Source organism: Anoplopoma fimbria, chromosome 8 (genome assembly GCF_027596085.1).
Source record: "Anoplopoma fimbria isolate UVic2021 breed Golden Eagle Sablefish chromosome 8, Afim_UVic_2022, whole genome shotgun sequence".
In the NCBI taxonomy this organism is placed as follows: domain Eukaryota; kingdom Metazoa; phylum Chordata; class Actinopteri; order Perciformes; family Anoplopomatidae; genus Anoplopoma; species Anoplopoma fimbria.
This window is the reverse complement of record NC_072456.1, coordinates 4892612-4913797: the sequence shown is the minus strand read 5'-3', so window position 1 is coordinate 4913797 and position 21186 is coordinate 4892612. Positions and strand designations below refer to the sequence as shown.

The 21186-nt window shown below is 41.5% G+C and overlaps 1 protein-coding gene across 1 annotated transcript in view; it reads left to right on the top strand.

The window, feature by feature from the left end:
• col15a1b (collagen, type XV, alpha 1b) overlaps nt 1-19614 on the top strand; it is a 34321-nt gene extending 14707 nt beyond the window's left edge. The window contains exons 15-44 of the mRNA XM_054602898.1: nt 170-334; nt 4383-4436; nt 4564-4599; nt 4762-4899; nt 5018-5077; nt 5166-5201; nt 5355-5396; nt 5676-5738; nt 7701-7736; nt 8968-9051; nt 9145-9210; nt 9627-9662; nt 10021-10083; nt 10213-10302; nt 11209-11244; nt 11351-11404; nt 11674-11730; nt 11950-12009; nt 12503-12547; nt 15115-15199; nt 15419-15459; nt 15654-15752; nt 15982-16126; nt 16232-16296; nt 16494-16625; nt 16751-16855; nt 17536-17610; nt 17741-17938; nt 18286-18401; nt 19392-19614. Coding sequence (XP_054458873.1) covers nt 170-334; nt 4383-4436; nt 4564-4599; nt 4762-4899; nt 5018-5077; nt 5166-5201; nt 5355-5396; nt 5676-5738; nt 7701-7736; nt 8968-9051; nt 9145-9210; nt 9627-9662; nt 10021-10083; nt 10213-10302; nt 11209-11244; nt 11351-11404; nt 11674-11730; nt 11950-12009; nt 12503-12547; nt 15115-15199; nt 15419-15459; nt 15654-15752; nt 15982-16126; nt 16232-16296; nt 16494-16625; nt 16751-16855; nt 17536-17610; nt 17741-17938; nt 18286-18401; nt 19392-19614 — 2505 coding nt within the window. The remainder of the gene's footprint in view (nt 1-169; nt 335-4382; nt 4437-4563; nt 4600-4761; nt 4900-5017; nt 5078-5165; nt 5202-5354; nt 5397-5675; nt 5739-7700; nt 7737-8967; nt 9052-9144; nt 9211-9626; nt 9663-10020; nt 10084-10212; nt 10303-11208; nt 11245-11350; nt 11405-11673; nt 11731-11949; nt 12010-12502; nt 12548-15114; nt 15200-15418; nt 15460-15653; nt 15753-15981; nt 16127-16231; nt 16297-16493; nt 16626-16750; nt 16856-17535; nt 17611-17740; nt 17939-18285; nt 18402-19391) is intronic.
• The last annotated feature ends 1572 nt before the right edge of the window (nt 19615-21186 follow it).

Genomic DNA, 21186 nt, shown 5'->3' with positions numbered 1-21186 from the left:
CGATGACCAGTCCATCTTTCATTCTCCCTGTATCTCTGTTCTTGTCACCCTCTCTGTATTTTCACCCTCCATTTCTTCTTCCTTCATCTCCCCACCAATCTTTAATCCTGATTCTTCTTCTCCACCCTCTAACTCCTCCCATCTCTTCCTCCTCTCCACTCTGTTTCAGATGTTTGATGAGGATTGGTTTAGTGGTTCTGGGTCCGATGGTTCAGGTTTGAGCTCAGGGTTCTCCTATGACCTCGGCTCTGGTTTCAGCTCTGGGTTCAGTCCTGAATCCAGCTTTGCCTCTGGTTCTGGGCTTGACTTTGGGTCTGCTTTGGGTTCAGGCGAGGTATATTTTCCTGGTTTGCTTGGTGAACAAGCAAACAATAAAAGGCCTGAGTATTGAGGAAGCAACACTCTGAGACAATAATCTGTATTATAATAATCTAATTTTAGACAATCATTGTGGTTTTATTTTGTTAAACCAATCACACCCTGTTTAACACAGACTTGAGCTCAATTCCTTAATACTCAGGTTAATGACTGCAAATGACTGCAAAAACCATGTTGTCTTATTTGCTGGCTGGCTGCCACAGCTGGCTAAATCAAATTGTTTTCACCCAGCAGGCTGAGTTTTTCTGTGTGTGTGTGTGTGTGTGTGTGTGTGTGTGTGTGTGTGTGTGTGTGTGTGTGTGTGTGTGTGTGTGTGTGTGTGTGTGTGTGTGTGTGTGTGTGTGTGTGTGTGTGTGTGTGTGTGTGTGTGTGTGTGTGTGTGTGTATCAGTGCTTTCTTTGACCCTTTATAATCCCCCTGGCAGCTTATGTTACTGCTCACACACTGTATGAGCTGCTTAGTCAAGAATAAGCTTTGGTTCACTTTCTTTCACTTCAAATGTTGTCATTGCCAAATGAAACATTTCAGCATTAAGCTTGACTTTTCATGGTTAATGAACTGAAGGGAATTTAACTCAAACTTGCTGTGTAACCTTGGCTCGAGCTTCCACTTTGCTTCTTTACATTCAACATGGTGAAGGAATGAAACTGCATTTTTACTGCTCTGCTTTAATTTTTCTATTTTGTCGCATGTGTACAGATTGTAAAGCCCTCTGAGGCAAATTTGTAATTTGTGATTCTGGGCTATACAAAATAAACTGAATTGAATTGAAAATATTGCTGTATGTTGGCTGTTCTCAGTCAATGCAAAGCACCAAGGTACACTGATGTGCTTAGATTTCACTCAAAACTTAAAACTGAGTTAGAACATTTTGTCACTCAAACTTTATTTATTACGGATACTTTGCTTCATTACAAAATAATCCTAGACCAACCTGTGTTTTCCAGTTATGATATGCTCACAAGAACACAAGGCCCCAACAGGCTGCCTCACTGTATGGAAGTGTTGGATGAAGCAAATAACACAATGTCAATTTTGAAAGTAAAACTTAAAAGTAGTCCTAAGAGTGGCTCTTGAAGAAAGCACAACTCTTATGAATGTGCTTAAAAAATGTTATCGCAACCTGCCTGTTGACCTTTTGGCCGGAATGTAGCACACCAGCTGATAAAGTGTTAAAAATGGAATTTGGGTAATCCATTTTTTTTTAAGACTTGCAGTTAGTTTCCCTCTTTTTTTACCAAACTGTTGGTCAAGTTAAGAAGAGAGTTCGTATTCGACCCAAATCGTAACAATTATCCTGCATCCAAATGAAACCAGGCATACTGCAAACCAGATTTCAGAGAATACCACAAAAAGTAGAACGCATTGTCATTCGAACATAAACTATTTTATTTTCTAGCCCCCCTCCACGATGGAATTTACAACCAGATGAACGTAGCTCTCTCACAAAAGGAAATTGAGTTTGCTATGTAATATTTAGAGAAAGCTGAATTTTATAGATACATGCATTAGTAGAATAATAACATAAAACACTGGACACATTAAAATATTTGAAATATATTTTATTCCATCATCATAGCAACATATCGTTTGTTCGTGTTCCATTTTGCCGTCCTGCCATCCTGTTGGACTGTTTTTTTTAATTTTCTATGCCGTCCCGAGGGTTGTCTGTCTGCCTGATTCCATTTGAATGCAGCAATAATCCTCGGCAATATGCACGGATAAATGAATGGCAGGTTAGTCAATAGTTATCAAGAAATCCTGCTTTGGATTAAAGTGCTCAAAGGATCAACAGGCAGATGTATTGTCATTCTTAGCGCCCTCTAGTTGGGTATGGGTATAGCCTTTTAGTAGTCAGTAATCTGATGAGCAATGCGTCAGAAGCCAATGAGTCAGTGTGCTTTGGAATTGAGTGTTTTACTGAAAAAGTCTGAGGCCTCTGCTACACCATGTTGTCAGTTTGTACCAAAAAATGTACAGAAACATTGTTGTACTTTGGTCTGAGTTTGTTAAAGGATTAACTTCAACTTTCCTGCTAAGTGATGAGAAAACAGAGGACATGTTGGCATTGATGACTTTATCACTTAAGGAAACTGACTTACAACCGGTATTCCTTTAGACTGACAGGCTGTCACCTTTTGGAATGGCTTTAGGGTCAATGAACAGCTAAGCATGTAATTACTCTTTTTTTTATTTCTATGTCAGCATACAGCGGGTAAAATAAGTTTTGAACACGTCACCATTTTTCTCAGTAAATATATTTCTAAAGGTGCTATTGACATGAAATGTTCACCAGATGTCGGTAACAACCCAAGTAATCCATACATACAAAGAAAACCAAACAAATAAGTTCAGAAATTAAGTTATGTGTAATAAAATGGAATGACACAGGGAAAAAGTATTGAACACGCTTACTGAAATTTATTTAATACTTCGTACAAAAGCCTTTGTTGGTAATGACAGCTTCAAGACGCCTCCTGTATGGAGAAACTAGTCGCATGCATTGCTCAAGTGTGATTTTGGCCCATTCTTCCACACAAACAGTCTTCAAATCTTGAAGGTTCCGTGGGCCTCTTCTATGAACTCTGATCTTTAGTTCTTTCCATAGATTTTCTATTGGATTCAAGTCAGGTGATTGGCTGGGCCATTCTAGCAGCTTTATTTTCTTTCTCTGAAATAATAATAATAATTAAGCCTTTATTAGTCCCACAATGGGGAAATTACAATTCTCTGCATTTGACCCATCCCGGAGGAGCAGTGGGCTGCTAAGAAGCACCCGGGGAGCAACTTGGGGTTCGAACCACCAACCTTGTGGTTACGGGACAAGCGCTCTACCTCGTGTGCCACAGCCACCCTTAAACCAATTGAGAGTTTCCTTGGCTGTGTGTTTGGGATCATTGTCTTGCTGAAATGTCCACCCTGGTTTCATCTTCATCATCCTGGTAGATGGCAGCAGATATTTAACCCGTCCTTCAATTGTAGTTTGCCAGTGCCATATGCTGAAAAACAGCCCCACACCATGATGTTCCCACCTCCAAACTTCACTGTTGGTATGGTGTTTTTGGGGTGATGTGCAGTGCCATTTGACCTCCAAAAATGGTGTGTATTATGGCATCCAAAGAGTTCAATTTTGGTCTCATCTGACCAGACTATATTCTCCCAGTATTTCACAAATGTTGTGCAGCAAACTTTAAACGAGCTTCAACATGCTTTTTCTTCAGCAATGGAGTCTTGCCTGGTGAGCGTGCATACAGGCCACGGCGGTTGAGTGCATTACTTATTGTTTTCTTTGAAACAATTGTACCTGCTAATTCCAGGTCTTTCTGAAGCTCTCCACAAGTGGACCTTGGCTCTTGGACAACTCTTCTGATAATTCTTTTCACTCCTCTGTCAGAAATCTTGCGAGGAGCACCTGGTCGTGGCCGGTTTATGGTGAAATTATGTTATTAATTATGGCCCCAACAGTGCTCACTGGAACATTCAGAAGTTTAGAAATCCTTCTGTAACTAATGCCATCAGTATGTTTTGCAACAATAAGGTTGCGAAGGTCTTGAGAGAGCTCTTTGCTTTTACCCATCATGAGATGTTTCTTGTGTGACACCTTGGTAACTCATTACCAAGGTGTCACACCTTTTTATAGGCCATCAGTTGGGACTGAACCAGCTGATATTAATTTGCACTGACAAGGGGCAGGATTGCTTTCTAATAACTGATAGTGTCTTGGCTTTCCATGCCTTTTTGCACCTTCCTTTCTTCATGTGTTCAATACTTTTTCCCTGTCATTCCATTTTATTACACATAACTTAATTTCTGAACTTATTTGTTTGGCTTTGTATGTATGGATTACTTGGGCTGTTACCGACATCTGGTGAACATTTCATGTCAATAGCACCTTTAGAAATATATTTACTGAGAAAAATGGTGACGTGTTCAATACGCTGTATTTCCGTGACTTATCACTTTTGTCTGCCTCTACTTGTGTCTGTCTATATTTGTGTGTCCAGGGTCCAACAGGAAAAGATGGGGATCCAGGTCTACCAGGAGCTGTGGGAGAAAAGGTATGATCCTCAAGATGGATTGTGTCCTGGCCTGGGAGCTCAGTGGACTATATCAAAGTCACGTAGTCGTAGTCATCACCTTTTTGCCTGTTTTAATACTTTATTTATTCCTTCTGAATATCCTAAGGGAGACCAAGGGTTATCTGGGCCACCTGGACCAAAGGTAATATACAGCTCAACATAGAACAAGCCAAAATAAATCTAAAGCCCACCATGTGCTTGTGTGCATTTCTCTTTCATCACCAAAACAAATGTTTCTGGTTGTTAGTTAGGAAGAAGGACAAATCAATGTTAACTAGGCAACTTTTTCTCTTTATCTCTGCAGGGTGAATGTGGGTCTGAGAGTACTGCAGGGTCTCCAGGGCCACCAGGGCCAAGTGGTCCACAGGGGAAGAGAGGCCCATCTGGTCCTCCGGGACCCCCTGGCCCTCCCGGACCTGCAGGAACCAAATTATTTGAAGAGGTGACCCGATTAAATACCAAAGATCTAGGCACACATAGCACTGGTGTCGTACAAACCTATTTTAATTAAGAAGGATAGCATGTCAATGTGTAACACCAGGCTGTGTTTTTGCTTTCAGGATATGGAGGGATCTGGGAAGAGTGACATGCTCATTGGAGCTGGAGTCAGAGGCACACAGGTCAGTGCGATAGCGTGTGTGTTTTTATGTAGACTGTGGACATCGTTTCATATGTAGTAAGTGTTTTTGTTTTTTTTGTTTTTTTTAGGGTCCCCCCGGCATACCTGGCCCACAGGGTACTAAGGTAATCTATTTATGAAAGTATATTAAATGTATGCAATTATGAGCCACAGGGGCTGCTGATACTTATTGTATGATTGCTCTGTTAGTAGTGCTTCCACTTTGTATTGCTGTGTATTGCTCAGTAGTTGAAGATGCTCTGTCATGTCTTCTTTAGGGTGAGGATGGAGCCGCAGGGACTCCGGGGCTCTCTGTCAAGGTAAGATGATTCTGAAATGGAACTGGCAGTGGAAATGCTCTTCTTCAGTCTGTTATGGTTTCGGTGTAACGATACTTTAACAGTGAGCAGAACCCTTTAAAAGCATTTATTATAATTTCTGAATGAAGTGAAGAGTAGTTGGATTTAAACCTCACTAAGAAGTGAACCACATCTTATGTATGCAACTCCAGTTAAACGTGTAACAGTGAAATCACTTAAGCTCGGTGCAACCTTTGTGTTACCTCTATCCATATTGTGTGTGATTGTGTGTGATTGCAGGGTGAGCCAGGGGACCCAGGACCAGAGGGTCTTCAAGGTCCCGCTGGACTACCAGGCGCTAGGGTAAGTAGCACGTGTTTCTGCAACAAATGTGTTTATGATGTTACATTGCCAGTTGTTGGCTGCAAAGTATTTGCCTTGGTGAAATGGCTCTGTTCAAGGTAGACCAAAGGATAGAAAAAAACTGATATAGACAGAGGTGGAAATGTCTCAGGTGATTAACTCATAGTTAGAATGACAGTTTTGCTGTATACTTTACACTCAGTGGTTGTGGCACTTATACTAATAGACTTGAATGAGTGTGATGAATAATTACTACTCGGCGTTTGACACGGTGAACCACCAGATCCTCCTCTCCACCCTCGAGGGGATGGGCGTCTCAGGCTCTGCACTCTCCCTGTTTGCATCCTACCTGACAGGCCGATCCTACCAGGTGACATGGAGGGGGGCCGTATCGGAACCACGCATGCTGACTACGGGGGTTCCACAAGGTTCAGTTCTGGGCCCCCTTCTCTTCTCGCTCTACACAACATCTCTGGGTTCTGTTATTCGCTCGCATGACTTCTCTTACCATTGTTATGCCGATGACACCCAGCTGGTCTTGTCATTTCCTCCCGGTGACACCCAAGTGGAGGCACGCATTGCTGCGTGCTTGGCTGACATCTCGAAGTGGATGGCGACACACCACCTGAAGCTCAACCTGGACAAAACCGAGCTACTGTTCCTCCCGGGGAAGGGTTGCCCGCACCGAGACCTGTCCATCACCATTGATGATGCCGTGGTGACGCCAACTCGGACTGTGAGGAATCTGGGTGTGACCCTGGACGACCAACTGTCGTTCTCAGCAAACATTGCTTCGGTCACACGCTCCTGCAGATTCCTCCTCTACAACATCAGGAGGATTCGCCCCTTCCTCACTGAGGAGACGGCGCAGGTGCTCATCCAGGCTCTGGTCATCTCCCGCCTGGACTACTGCAACTCACTACTTGCCGGAGCCCCGGCGTCGGCCATCAGACCTCTGGAGCTTGTCCAGAAAGCTGCAGCACATCTGGTGTTCAATCGCCCCAAGTTCTCCCACACAACTTCCCTTCTCCGTTCTCTACACTGGCTCCCTGTAAGAGCTCGCATCCAGTTTAAGACTCTGGTGCTAGCCTACAGGGCAGTGAAAGGAACAGCTTCTTCCTATCTCCAGGCCTTGGTCAAGCCCTACACCCCCGCCCGACCACTTCGCTCTGCTGCCTCGGGGCGATTGGTTGCCCCGTCGCTCAGAGGTCCCTGCGGCCGATCCACCCGGTCACAGCTTTTTTCTGTCCTGGCCCCTCAGTGGTGGAATGAACTCCCCACTGACGCCAGGACAGCAGAGTCGCTGCCCATCTTTCGGCGCAGGCTGAAAACTCACCTCTTCATGAAGTACTACCCTGAGCCTTCCTCGTAGCACTTATTGTATTCGTATTAGTTGTTGCACTCACTGTATTCGTATCAGTTCGCTGCACTTATTGAATTCGTATTCGTTTACTGCACTTATCCTATTCGTAGTAGTTTGTAGCACTTATTGTATTCGTATTAGTCTGTTGCAATTATTGTTTTCGTAGTAATTTGCCTCTGCACTATACTTTTGCTCTGGTTTATGCTTTAAGATGCTTGTTTAAGAAAGGAGATGCACTTATGACTTCTGGTGACTAGTAGTTCTCTTGAATACCTATGTTGAATACACTTCCTGTAAGTCGCTTTGGATAAAAGCGTCTGCTAAATGACTGTAATGTAATGTAATGTGTTGAATAAAGTGAAGTTCAAATTCAATACAGAGCAGTACACTAGCTTAGTTATCACATTTGTCATCAGAATGAACTTACTAACACCAGAACACATAAAAGGTCTTGAATGTATTAAGGAAGTTAGCTGAAGTGCTAGTAGTAGGTAACTACCTAGCTTGTTCAGGAGCTATCTAATACACCTGAACTACTCACAAAGATGATGGTTAGCAACACATTAATAACTTTTCATTTCTCTTTACTCTACAAACAGGGGGCCAAAGGAGAAAAAGGCAGTCAAGGATCCAAGGTAGGGTTGCCATAATATGTGGATATTAAGTGATACTTATGCTGTCTGTTTGTTCCACCTTTTTGGTGACTTATGACGCTCAATTCTGAGAGGCTATGATTTATATTTTTAGAATAGCTATGAACCAAATGACAATAATAAAAATAATGTGATTAAGTAAAGGGGTTCGGTTGTAGTGATGATGAACCAACAAAGAATCATCACCTGAATGTGCTGCTCCCTTCGGCTTCATGGAGCTCTTTAGTAAGTTTCCGCTCAGTGAATAAGCTGTACGATCCACAACTTTACTTTTTTGGTTTCACAGTCAGACAGCTGTTTTTGGAGAGAAAGCTCTTATACCCAACTTTACACTACCTGCGCAACACCAGACAGCAGACAGACACAGTTCGCGACTAGCTGGTGAACATAGTGGAGATGTTAGCAGATGAAAAGTCAGATATTTCCATAGGGAGTTGGTAGAGACCAAAAACTGATCTCCAGGTGGCCAGCACACAACTCCAAATGAATGATGGAAATTGGAAATTGGATGACAGGAGGATGATGGCCAAGCTATCATCCCTGATGAACAACACCTCCCACCCCATGCAGGACACCCTGGCAGCTCTGTACAGCTCCTTCAGCCACCGGCTGCTTCACCCCCGGTGTGTGAAGGAGAGGTACCGCAGGTCCTTCATTCCTGCTGCTGTCAGGTTGCACAACCAACTCTGCTCCCAGTAGACCACATGACACTAAAAACCTGTGCAATACAAATACACCGTGCAATTATAGTTATAATAGTTATTCTGTCTGTACATATAATATTTCAATTATTGTGGATTTTACTGTTTTTTATTGCTTATTTATAATAGTTGTTTTTTATTGCATTTTATTTTTATCTTGTCTTTCTTTTACTATGTCTCTTGTGTGCACTTTACCCTATGCTGCTGTAATCCTGCAAATTTCCCTGCTGCGGGACTAATAAAGGATTATCTTATCTTATCTTATCTTAATGTAAAGGAGCAACAGTTTGCTAACAAGTTCTCTGCATCAACTTAAAAGTTAATGAAATGTCAAATTGTTTCCGCTGCTCCCAAATGGACAAATAACAGTTATTGTAGGTGTAAGTTAACTTCACTGTTGGTTGCGTCATCAAGTTCATATTCCTGTTTTCTTCTGCCTTCTAAACCAGATGATCTACACTTTTATTCAAATTTTTATTTTAATAAAGAACTTTCTGTTTTGTGTCCTGAAGGGTGATTGTGGTGTTGATGGACTCAGTATCCCAGGACCACCTGGGCCTCCTGGAACTCCTGGAACTTTCATCAATCTTTCCGATGTATGCGCGCCCACCCTATTTAGTGATTCATATAAAAAAGTATATACAATGCTAAATGTGGCCACATTTAATCTTTGCCTATTTTGTTTACAGCTGCTGCTCAATGTGACGGACGGGATGTTCAACTTCACAGAAATCAGAGGACCGCCGGGCCCCATGGTGCGTAGCACTAAGCTGTTAAGGACAATGTATTTTAATATGGTACCTGCATCATTCTACAAACGTTTGACTGTGAACAGACAACAGCTGATAGTAAGGACAGGAGTGTGATGAATATATTACCACCACTCACATCTGTGACATCAACAGGAACAGAAAGACACACCAGATACAGGGACATAGACGTGAACTACAATACAAGAAGCCAATACTTGGTGTCATCAATGCATTTTTGAAGTGTTTCGGCTGCAGTTGTGTATGATGTTGCTGTGTATGAGCATGTTGTTCTTTGGCTTTGTCAGAAAAAAAGTTAAACATTAACCCAGCATTACTGCTTTAGCTTGCATCAGTTTTTTTTGTCTGCACATGCATGCATGCTTATGTGTGGATGTGTGTGTTTTCTCGGCATGTTTCAGGGCCCTGAAGGCTTGCCTGGCAGAGCTGGATTTCCTGTAAGAGCATTTTGCAACACTTCCTAATGCTGAGTATTTGTGTCACCTGTTGACTGTGTTTCTAAAATTTAAATGTGCACATGAGTGTTTTTGCAGTTCATGATTATTAGAAACCAATGTAACATTACATTTTTTTCCTAAATTTGCTTTTGCTATCTTTGGGCTAAACAGGGTAGGTATGTTTTTGCCTCGGATGGTGTTCCTTTTGGGGTTACTTAGCCCTTAAAAATACAAGACCCATAATATTTATTGTTATATCACCTATAGAATTTACAAAGCTCCACTGCCTCACTTTTTAAAATGCCATGACTCTCACTAAACCTCCCAACTCACTCACTGCCCTTTAATCACCCCGTAGGGCCCCAGGGGACCAAAGGGAGACATAGGCCCTGCAGGTGTCCAGGGACCAGCAGGGTTCAAGGTGAGAATTAGACAGATTGTGGATTATAGCACTAATAAATGTTGATAATATTGTTGATAAGAAGCCCCCAGTGTATATCCAGGAAAATATATAAAAAAACCAATACTTTTTGTTTCTTTGCGCCAACAGGGAGAGAAGGGAGAGCCCGGGGTGACCATTGCTGCTGACGGATCACTCTTATCAGCGCCAAAAGGCCCCCAGGGGCCCAAAGGCATCAAGGTATCAGTCAAGTGACCCCTTACACCATCAGAATCAACCTTGCCAATGTGGTGGAAATAATACTATCTATCTATCGATGTCCCGAGATGAGTCCAAAGTGAGCGTTGAAATAACAATCAAATGACAGAGAGTGTCTTTGTGGTATTTTATTTCTTGCAAGAAAGAGGCAGAGGTTTACAGGATCACACAGAGCCTGCAAAAGTATGCACTGGCGAGAAAGGCTTCACCCCCTGAATGTAAAGAGGAAAACAAGACAGGGTGGTCAAGGCTACATTTCAGTGTCTGCAGACTCTGTTTCTGATTTACTATCTATACTTGCGTCTAGGAGGGTCAGGTCAACGGAGGGGGGCATGAAGGTTAGAGGGGAGGACATATATTTGCCATTACACCAACTCTTCTGGTGTTGGTGCATCAGCACTACAGCAAATGTCTGGACATTTTTTGTATAGTTATTGTAATTCCATAAAATTCCACAGCTCAATTTAAATATTCTAAACTTCTGTCACCCCTCATGCCACGTAGAAGCTAGGCTCAAAATGATCTGTTTTTGTGTTTTGTATTTTCCCTGTAATGTACCTTAATTGCCTCCAATGTTCTAGTTATTGCAAGTTCTGCTGATTGTAACATAATACCAAGGTTGACACGAGGGTAAAAAAAACTAAAATCTAACTCACTCTAAAAACAATCAAGTCTTCTAAAAGCAATGAAGCTTTTTGAAGACTTGATTTGGACCAAATCTGGGGTTTTCTGAAGATGGGAGTTATCCCTCAGTTCTTCTGGAGAAAAAACTAATTTAAAACCACAGCCAGTGAAAACATGTCTCTTACTGCCATTGATATAAATATAAGGTCCCATCCTTTTCACATTCTCGCCTCACAACTTACTGCACTGCGTTGTAATTTGCAGGGTGACCGTGGGTTCCCTGGACCTGCCGGACTTATGGTGAGTTTGTTAATAAGGAGTTATACACAAATCTATTAATTCATGTTGTTATGAACTGAAATGGAAATCTGCAGATCTATAATTAATTTGTTTCTGTATATTTCAGGGACCAATAGGACCAGCTGGACAAAAAGGAGAATATGGCTTCCCTGGTCGTCCAGTGAGTACCTTGTGGTTGTTGTATATTTGTCTGAAAATGAACATCCCCACTGTAAATTTAGAGTCTAATCAGGTACTTGTACCAAAAAAAACAGGTATATATTTTTTTAACATGCTATATTTCTTAGTGCCAAGAAAAATCACATTCATTCATTCATTCATTTTTTGAATCTGTTTTTATACACCTATTCATAAACAGGTATATTTTTCAGTTGCGCCTTTTTTGTCTTTTACAAATACTGATGTGTTTCACTCTTTCTCTTCCTCTAGGGGAGATCTGGTATGCCTGGGAGGAAAGGTGACAGAGGAGATTCTGTCGGTCTACCGGTAAGACGTAAAGGAAGGGGAGGAAAATGTTGGATATCTTATCGATAATGCATTTGAAAAGTTCCGACAGATATATTAAGAGATCTCCAAATAAGCAAATATACATTGCTTAAGTAAACAGATCTTTGCGATGTTTCAATCTTCACATTTGAATTTTGGTGGTGAAGGGGCCCCTTTTTTAAATCATTGACACTAATGTGATAATATTTTCTCTCTCAGGGACCTCCTGGTCCTCCGGGCCAACCTGGACATCCAGGAAGAATTATTGGACTGAAAGGAGTAAGTTCCATCTGTGGATTTTTATTTCTCTAATTTATAATTTTCAGTTGGTGGACTGGCATAATGAGAATCATTTAGGTTGTTGATGATACACAGCCAGCACTTCAGAAAATTATTTTTATTTAGGGAAGGCCTTATTGTATAACAGGTTTGTCTTCCATTGAGCATCACTGACCCTCAAGTGTTCATGTTGATATATACTAAAATTTTCCAAATTATGACGTTTGCTCCAATTTTCACAAAGTGATTGAATTCTTTTTCCAAAAAACCATTGGAATAACTAGAAAGATACTGTAGTCTCATACATCTCATAAAAGTAAGACACATATTGGCTCTGACACAAAAAGCCCTGTGATCAAGTGTAAGTTGTCTGTGAAGCAGCAGTTTTGGAAGCTTTGTTTGTTTGTGTCCATTTTATTCTTGTCTTAAACCATGTCTGTAAAGCTCATGACTCATTTGGTCTGATGACGCTGCTCTTCTCTGAATTCTAAAGACAGTGTTTCCATTGCGCCCCAGACCGCACTGCAAAAAAGGACGAGTAAGTTTGAGTCGGACCATTTGATTGGTCTGTTTCACCATCCGGTGGTTCTGTTGGTGTGTGGGTGTAGCAGCATGGCAGCTCTCTGGTCTGGGCTACAAACAGCTCTCCCCCCCCTTCATTTTCTCCTCTCCTCCCTCCTGACACTTTTATTGTCCTAATGATCCTTAAAAACAGCTAAATGTCTGTGGGTCTGGCCCCCATGTCATCAGGCATAAACATTACCATTGTATGCAGGTTGTATCCAGACAAGTATTTCAATACACATACACATATTTGTTGTTGGAGCTACACGCAAAATTAATTTTAAGTAGTTGTAGATATGGATTAAAGATGAAAGATTAGCCACTTGTAAATTCGGTGCACCTCGGGTTCATTGACATCCAGTTTTTCTGTGTGTTAAATCCAATCTGATCAGCCATCCTGAATGTTAATGCCGGATGTTAAAGGGGGTCTGAGACGGAATCCCACTTGCCTCGTCTTGCCTTTCCGTCCTCATCATTTTAGGAAAGAGGAAGTTGGGTAAACCACTGACAGGGAGGAGAAAAACTATGATTGATACTCATCCTTCTACTCTATGCTCATCAGAGTTGGTGCCAAATCACTTTTCAGTTCAATCAATTCAAAAAAGGAATCTATTGAGACTATACAATTTGGACCATGACAGGCTTTTCCATTTTGTATTCATTCCCAAAAAAGCCTCAATCCAATTGATTGTATTTAAAGTGAGATATATTAAACTCTGGCCTGCCTTTGATCAGGTAGATAGAAATGTGTTCAGAAATGTATAGTTTATTCTCACGGTGCTTGGTTTGTGGGTTCTGCTTTGAAAATGTTCTACCTAAAGTGTCTTCTGTGGTCTCTGGTGACGCTGCAGTTTCTGCTTGGATGAATTCTAATCAAGTAAACTGGTGAAAGGCTCTGTTTCGGGGTTATACACACATTTTTTAGACAAGACACAGGGGTTTAAGGTTTGGTGAAGGGTTACTCCATGAATGTATGAAATCTACTGATGAGTGGAAGGGGAATCAGAACCCTGCCACTGTCATGATAATAGGAACAGTGTGTGGAATTAGGGGGAAAATAATAGTCATTGTGTTTTTGTTACCTTAGAATGAGCTATTTATATCTAAATATGGAGTGTTTCCTCTTTACGAAGCCGGCCACCATGTTGCTATGGAATGGACAAACCAAACACTGGCTCTAGATGGGTCCCCTTTACATTTTCGTGTTGGCGAACATAGTTCTCCTACACGCTTGGCACATGGGAGAAGTTCCAGTTGGTTACTATTGGCCACCGCACCACTTGATGCTGCAAAATCCTACTCACTACACCTTTAAATGTGCAGTAGGTCACATCCAATTTGACAAAAAAAAATGTGAAAGACCTTGTATTGTATACAGATTTAACCATGTTACTTGGAGGTACTTGAACTGGTCATGAAATGGTTTGTATATTTTTCATATTTGAATGCTTTTGTATCAATAATCTCTCAAAGACACATGGATTATGTTAGTGCCTATGTTGCCCTCATGTTACATACACATCACAGTTTCATACAAATTTGGCAGGAGTTTGTGAAGGCCCTCAAAACATAGTTAAGAGGCGTAATGACATAACACGACTATGCACAACCCCTATGAGAAAATTACTCTACTTCTCTATTGATTTATTCCCTCAGTAAACATTGTAAACATGAGTTTATGGTCTCAATCTCTAGTTTCAAGTCTTCTTCAATACAGCATGATGTTCATTTAGTAAATTATGCTCCATTTAGAGTCAATAGACCATAAAGCAGGGTATGCTTTAGGGTGGGGCTAACTTGTGATTGACAGGTCGCTGTAGCTACCAGAGCCATACACAGCATCTCCCAGTCACTCCTCAACAGTCCTAATATTGTCACTTCCATTCACTGGTTGCAAAAAAACAAGATGGCTACGGCCAATATGCCAAACTTGAGGCTTCAGAACCTCGTATGCAGGAGATTGCATCCATTGGAATGTAGCTTTAACACCTTCTTTAATGCAATTTTCCTTTGCAATAGCTATCAATGTGATGTTGGGGCGCATTGCGTCATTCAAAGCAGTGGTGGTGAAGGTGTGACAGGGGCCTCCAGGAAGTCATTGACAGTAACTAACTGTAAAACACATTTGCCCATGGAAAAACAGGAACAGTTTATATTCACCATTATTTCTTAATGCAGATCTGTTTCACAAAACCTGTTGATTTAACCCTGTGTTCCCCAAGCTTTGTATTTTAACCACCAGAGCCAATATAAGGTTGTATGTGCTGCTGTCTGAAGCATGCACCCCTTGTATTTTAACAGATGTTTCTGCAGAGCAGACAGTAATGTTTTAACTATTAAAATCCGTCTTTTTTTTATTATAACAAGTTTAACAGTTTTTAACATTCTTTGCAGCTGTTAAAACTGAATTCAAGCTATTTGTTTCAGCAGTCTGTACATTGTGTACATGCAAGTGCCTGATATCGCCATCATGCCAGTATCCTTGTAATGTTAGAGTGGGTGTGTGTCTGTGTGTGTGTCTATGTGTCTCTGTGTGTGTAGGACGCAGTGACAGGGGGAGATTCAGTTGGAGCTAAAGGAAACAAAGGAAATGTGGGAACACCTGGAGAGCCAGGCACATCTGGTAAGACCTTTTCTACAGACATCTCTATGACTGCCATTGACGTGCTCTCTCACCTAACACTTGGGTCCCAGTTTGGTTTATATGGAGCCACGGAAAAGCGATTTAGGGGGCAAAATCTAAGCTAGAAAAAAAATGATTTATTTTCGAGAAGATTTTTAAATAATAATAAATAAAATAAATATATAAAAATGACTGCTGGAATGAGTATCATTTACGCCTCGTCATTTTTCCTTTCAGCGCCCGGGTTTCCAGATGGAATTGTGGTGAGTACTGATTCATCATACACCATAGAGTGTATGTGAGACAGGGTCATAAAAAAATTCTCACGACAGAGCAACAGTCCAGTCCTATATTAAAGAATGTGAGAGGAGAAAAAAATCGAACCAATGAGTCAGTATTGACAATGAAATAAGATTCTTGAGCTTCTTTAGTATTTTTTTTTGTGTGAATCTCTCAGGGTGCTAGAGGTGATCAGGGATACCAAGGTCAGAAGGGAGAAAAGGGTGACGGCAGTTTGCCTGGTCCTCCAGGACTGCCTGGGAGGTCAGGACTCGTGGTAAGGTCTAATAAAATACTTTTTATTCAGGTATTGAAATGATTAAATGTAATCAATGGGTCTGATTACAGCAGTTCTCCTAACTTTGCTGTTGTTGTGATTTGATGCGGTTGAATATCTCTGAGGTTGCGTGTACCACATAGTGAAAATAATGAGCTGCATGAATTAATGCTTTGAAAATGTATTTTGGAATTGCCAGATGAATGAGTCTGATTGTACATTCCTATAGGGTCCAAAAGGTGAGTCCATCATTGGCCCTCCAGGACCAGTTGGCCCTGTGGGTCAGCCTGGAGCCCCTGGTTTCGGACGACCCGGTCCCAGAGGCCCACCTGGCCCGGCTGGACCTCCAGGAATTGTACCAGCACATGGATCGGGTATGTGAAGGGGAGAAAGAGATGGAGACATCGGCTTATATTAATACAAGTTATGTACTTCATTTACTGTATCTGTTAAATGTGTTTCTGATGTGCCGTTATCAGGTGTCAGTATCCCCGGCCCTCCTGGTCCTCCCGGCCCAACAGGATCTCCAGGATATGCCAACCCTGTAAGATACCTGCCATTGAGCAAGGCACTTTACCCCTGATCCACTATGTTTGCCCTTGTATAGGACTGTCTGGTGAAATATACAGAGCATACTAACATTTCATTTTGCTCTGAAGCTTCTCCATATTTTGCCTTAGTATTGACACTTGTTGTGATAAATGTATCTGATAAAAAAGAAATTATGATGATCTTTCTCAGGTGACTACCTATAAGACAAGCCATGCTCTGAGCAGGGAGACTCACCGGGCTGCAGAGGGAACCTTGGCCTACGTGTCTGAGAAGGGAGGAGAGCTGTACATCAGAGCACGCAACGGCTGGCGTAAGATCCAGGTGTGTATTGTGTGTGTGTGGCTCAATGTGTGGCTATTTAGCCCAGTAAAGGTGGACTTGACTGGGGGAAATCCACATGAGATCATAGCTTTAAACCGTATGCTGTATGTGTGTCCCTCTTTCAGCTCGGAGACTTGATCCAACCTGGACCTTCCTCCTCGGCCGCGTCTCAGTCAATCAGCAGGCCTGGAGACTGGAGCAGACCGAGCAGGAGCCAGAGCCACAGCCAGGTACACACACACACACACACACACACATGCACACGCACATGAGTACCAAATCTGATAAGAGCAGTTCCAGTTGCGATCTATGTGTTGCGAATGTTGGTTTTTTAACGTGAATTTTGGGGGCCGTTTGAATCGTCCAGATCCGAGGTCCCGCCCCCACATGCTCTACATGATTGAAGTAGAAAGCAGAGTCTTCTTAAATGTTTGAACAATATTACATGAGTCATCCTCATTAGAAGGGGCACTTTCGGAAAACACCAGTCCAAGCAGCAACTTACAATATGTAATTTTAACATGTCCCACCTTAAAATAACCTTGTTTATTTTTTTGTTAAACAATACATAAGCTATCATTGTGAAATGTCTTGACAAACCTTGCAGTGAAAGTGACATTAAATAGTGAAAAAATATTAAGGTCTAATCCTTCTTATTTACAAATGTTCTGCCTAGACCCCCCTAGCTAGCTACACCATACCGTTGTGGAATTTCCTATTTATTTAAGCCGATAGCATGGGGATTCGTCAGATGGTTGTATCATATACAAAGATACAACCATCTGGTAGCTCTCTCTTTTTTCATCATATACGTAGCAATGCATACATATATGGCAATTTGTTTAAACATTTCTTTACATTTATAACTACCTTAAAACAACCTCTTATTCCTGTTGTTGTTGTTGAATAGGAGCTTCAAGAGGGCAGTAGAGGATATCAGCCCATCTATAACGTTCTACCACAGACCTTCAACGCTGTACCCGGGGTGAGTGTAACAAACACAAACACATGCACACATACATAAGACCAAGCAACAACATCCTAAGTGTCAGATTTGGAACAAGTATATTTACTCCTCATCTCTGTTTCCTCATCTGTGTTCTTCTCTTTCCCAGCTCCACCTGGTAGCACTGAACGCCCCGCTGAAAGGGGACATGCGTGGCATCCGGGGGGCCGACTTCCAGTGCTACCAGCAGGCCCGCTTCATGGGGCTAACCACCACCTACAGGGCCTTCCTGTCCTCACACCTCCAGGACTTGTCAACGATCGTGAGGAAGGCGGACCGCACTGACATGCCCGTGGTTAACCTCAGGGTGAGGGGGAAATTCTGTTTACATTTCCAATTTCGTTTTATAGATGATATAGAATCATCTCAATGAAAAATGGAGGCAGTTTAATGATGTGTTTGACTGTTTTACTGGCATGGTTCTCACGCAGCATTTTAGACCTTTATTAAGCTTTTCATTCATTAGGGTTAAAGGAGAAGTTTGGAATTTCTTATTTAAAAAAAGGTCATAGTATATACTATGTTATTAAAAAAGTCATAGTCTAGTATGTCAAAAAAAAGCTAAAGTTATACTCAACAATCAAAATAGATGATATGTATACTGTTGGCTTCTTCTTTGGAGATGTATCCATGCCTCCTCTCCTCTCCTCTTAGGGTGAAGTTTTGTTCAGTAGTTGGATGTCCATCTTCTCTGGGAATGGAGGCACATTTAACCCATCCACACCCATCTACTCCTTTGACGGACGCAATGTGATGACTGACTCAGCATGGTGAGTGTGTATAGAGTGTACACTCTGTGAGCAAGTAAGATAAATGATTTGTGTGGTGGGAAATAAAAGCCAATCTTCCACATTGATTGATTTATGAGACCACAAAAAACACTCAACAAAAGAAATAATTTACTGCAGACAGACCATAAGTTTCAGGTTTACATGGACAGCGGCTGTCTTTGAAATGGACAGTCAGGGTATTTGCCTTTATAAGATAGGTGCCGACGGAGATTGAATAGGAAAGGAGAGAGAAGGGGGATGATGTGCAAAATGTAAATGTAACAAGCTGCAGTAAGACTGTGTAAGTGATATAAAGCTTTATCCCAGCATGCATTTGGTGACAGACACTTCCAATAGTTCTGCTGTCCAATCTGAGCCTGATGGGTCCAGATAGACTTGGCTTGGGTGGAAGGTTGGTCATTTTCAGCAATGAGCAATTACATTAATTAATTGATTTAAGTAATTAATACATTGTTATTAGTTTTTGTAAGATGGTGCTCTCTTTCTGTCTCTCACTGTACCAATTATCTGCCTCCTCGATGTCATGTGTCGCAAGTAGGTAAACATGCCCCACAAATGAGAAGAAGGAAAGAGAGGGTGTCGCCAATGTGTTGCATTAGCCTGACAAGCTAACAGCCAGTAATGGACGACACAAATACAGAACAATGTAGCTTCGGAACTTGGATTTCGATCTCAAATGTGGTAGTACCAGTTAGGTTCAGTGGGGTCTTAATAACAGGGATATGTGTCGGCCTCTGGTCTCAGTTTTAAGCCTTTACAGAACTCAAAACACCTTTGGGCAAATTAGAGTTTCCAGTAAAGAAACCTGCATGTCTTTAGAATATTTGGAGGAGACCGGATCCGTATTAACCACTGGGAATGTTTTTTATCTTTCTTTCACTCTTATCCCCTCCAGCTCTCATCTTGATTTAGCACATTGGCAGACCATTTAACCTCCACTCATTATGTCTCTTTCCCTCTGACCCCCAGGCCAGAGAAGCTGGTATGGCACGGTTCCAATGCGGTGGGCATCCGTCTGACCAGTAACTACTGCGAGGCGTGGAGGACGGCTGACATGGCAGTTACGGGCCAGGCTGCTCTGCTGCAGACGGGACGCCTGTTAGGACAGCACACCCGCTCCTGCTCTAACCACTACATAGTGCTGTGCATAGAGAACACATATGTGGGGAACACGCACCAGAGGAGGACCTGAGGAGACAGAGGAAACACACACACACACACACACACACACACACACACACACACACACACACACACACACACACACACACACACACACACACACACACACACACTCACACAAACAAACACAAGCGTGCGTGCTGAAAATGTGACATACGTAATTTGAACGGGAAACACATGCAGGCACATACACACATCATGATGACACGACGCTGCATGGAAATGACATTCAAGCACACAGACGAAAGGCACTTTTGTTCATACGTGCAGATGAAATACACACACGTTAACATGCACAAGCAGGCGTCTAAATTTGAACACAGAAAAAATGAACACATGCCCACCAATTTGAGTTCCTTTCACCTATAGTTTAATCTTTAGTGCCAGTGTGTAATCCAACAATGCATAATGCTGCCACGCATCCGCCCAAGTCTAGAGTTCCATTATTTGTATTCACTATGAACATGTAAAAGCACAGCATATCACCAGGCAGGACATCGGGATGTACAGTGTGTGTTGTTTAAGTGAAGGATTGACTCAGGCTGATATGAGTAGAGCTAAATGACTTAACAGACAACTTCAGTGCGAGTTTGATCTCCTTAACTACACATCTGTTATGTACGGAAGCCCTGAGAGGACAGTTAGGAAAAAAAACCCAATTCTAAGTGTGATTAAAATATTTTTCTCAAAAGGTAGAAAAAGTTTTGCACGCTAAACACAAGGAAACAAGTTATGTAAATGAAAAGTCTCTGTGAAGAAAACAAGAATGCTTGTAGTCCTTTTTGGAGCATTGGGTAGTGGTGCACTTCTGCCTCCCGTGGCAACAGTTAGTATTACAACAACAACTTAATCCTGAAAAATGATCTGACTATTATTTAACCTGCCAAAACTGTTTTCCCCACCTTTTTCATAGATGAAGAAACTATTTTAAGGAAGTTATTATTATCCTGCCAAAACATTATTTTTCTCACCTGTTATAAACACAGGAGAGAAACAAATTCTCACTTGTCTTTCAGTGTTTCTGTAGTTATTCTTTAAATATTGGCTGACATTTTCAAATGCATGTCATAGCTTTAGATCTTCTTTTTATAATGTTTTTCACGGTTCCATGCAGCCATTGGTTTTAAACCATTTTTCTGCAGTATCGAGTCTGCATTAAATGGTTGTTTTTCCAGTGTTAGGTTACTGTAAAATAGTGATGCATAGTAATGTTTTTCTTTTAAGTGTGAATTGCATTACCGCACAATAATAATAACCTGTTCTGAAAAAAGTAATGTAGACTTGATGACACTGGACAAATCTGCCAAAAGATTTTCATATAGGGCAAGGGATGAAAACATCCATTGAAATGTAAAATGGCAAAATAGTTAGCTGTGATGTAGTACCACAGTAAGATTTATCATTTGGAGTTAATAGGACTATGTCACGGAATTTTGGGTAAACATTGTCTATTTAAAATTTTTGACCTAATTTCAGAACATTACAGTTTTGTAGTTTAGACCCAAGTGTTGAGTGTCAAAGCTGGCTGTTGTGAAAATATATGCAATATTTTCACTGCAGAGCAGACTTTTCAGGGTATACA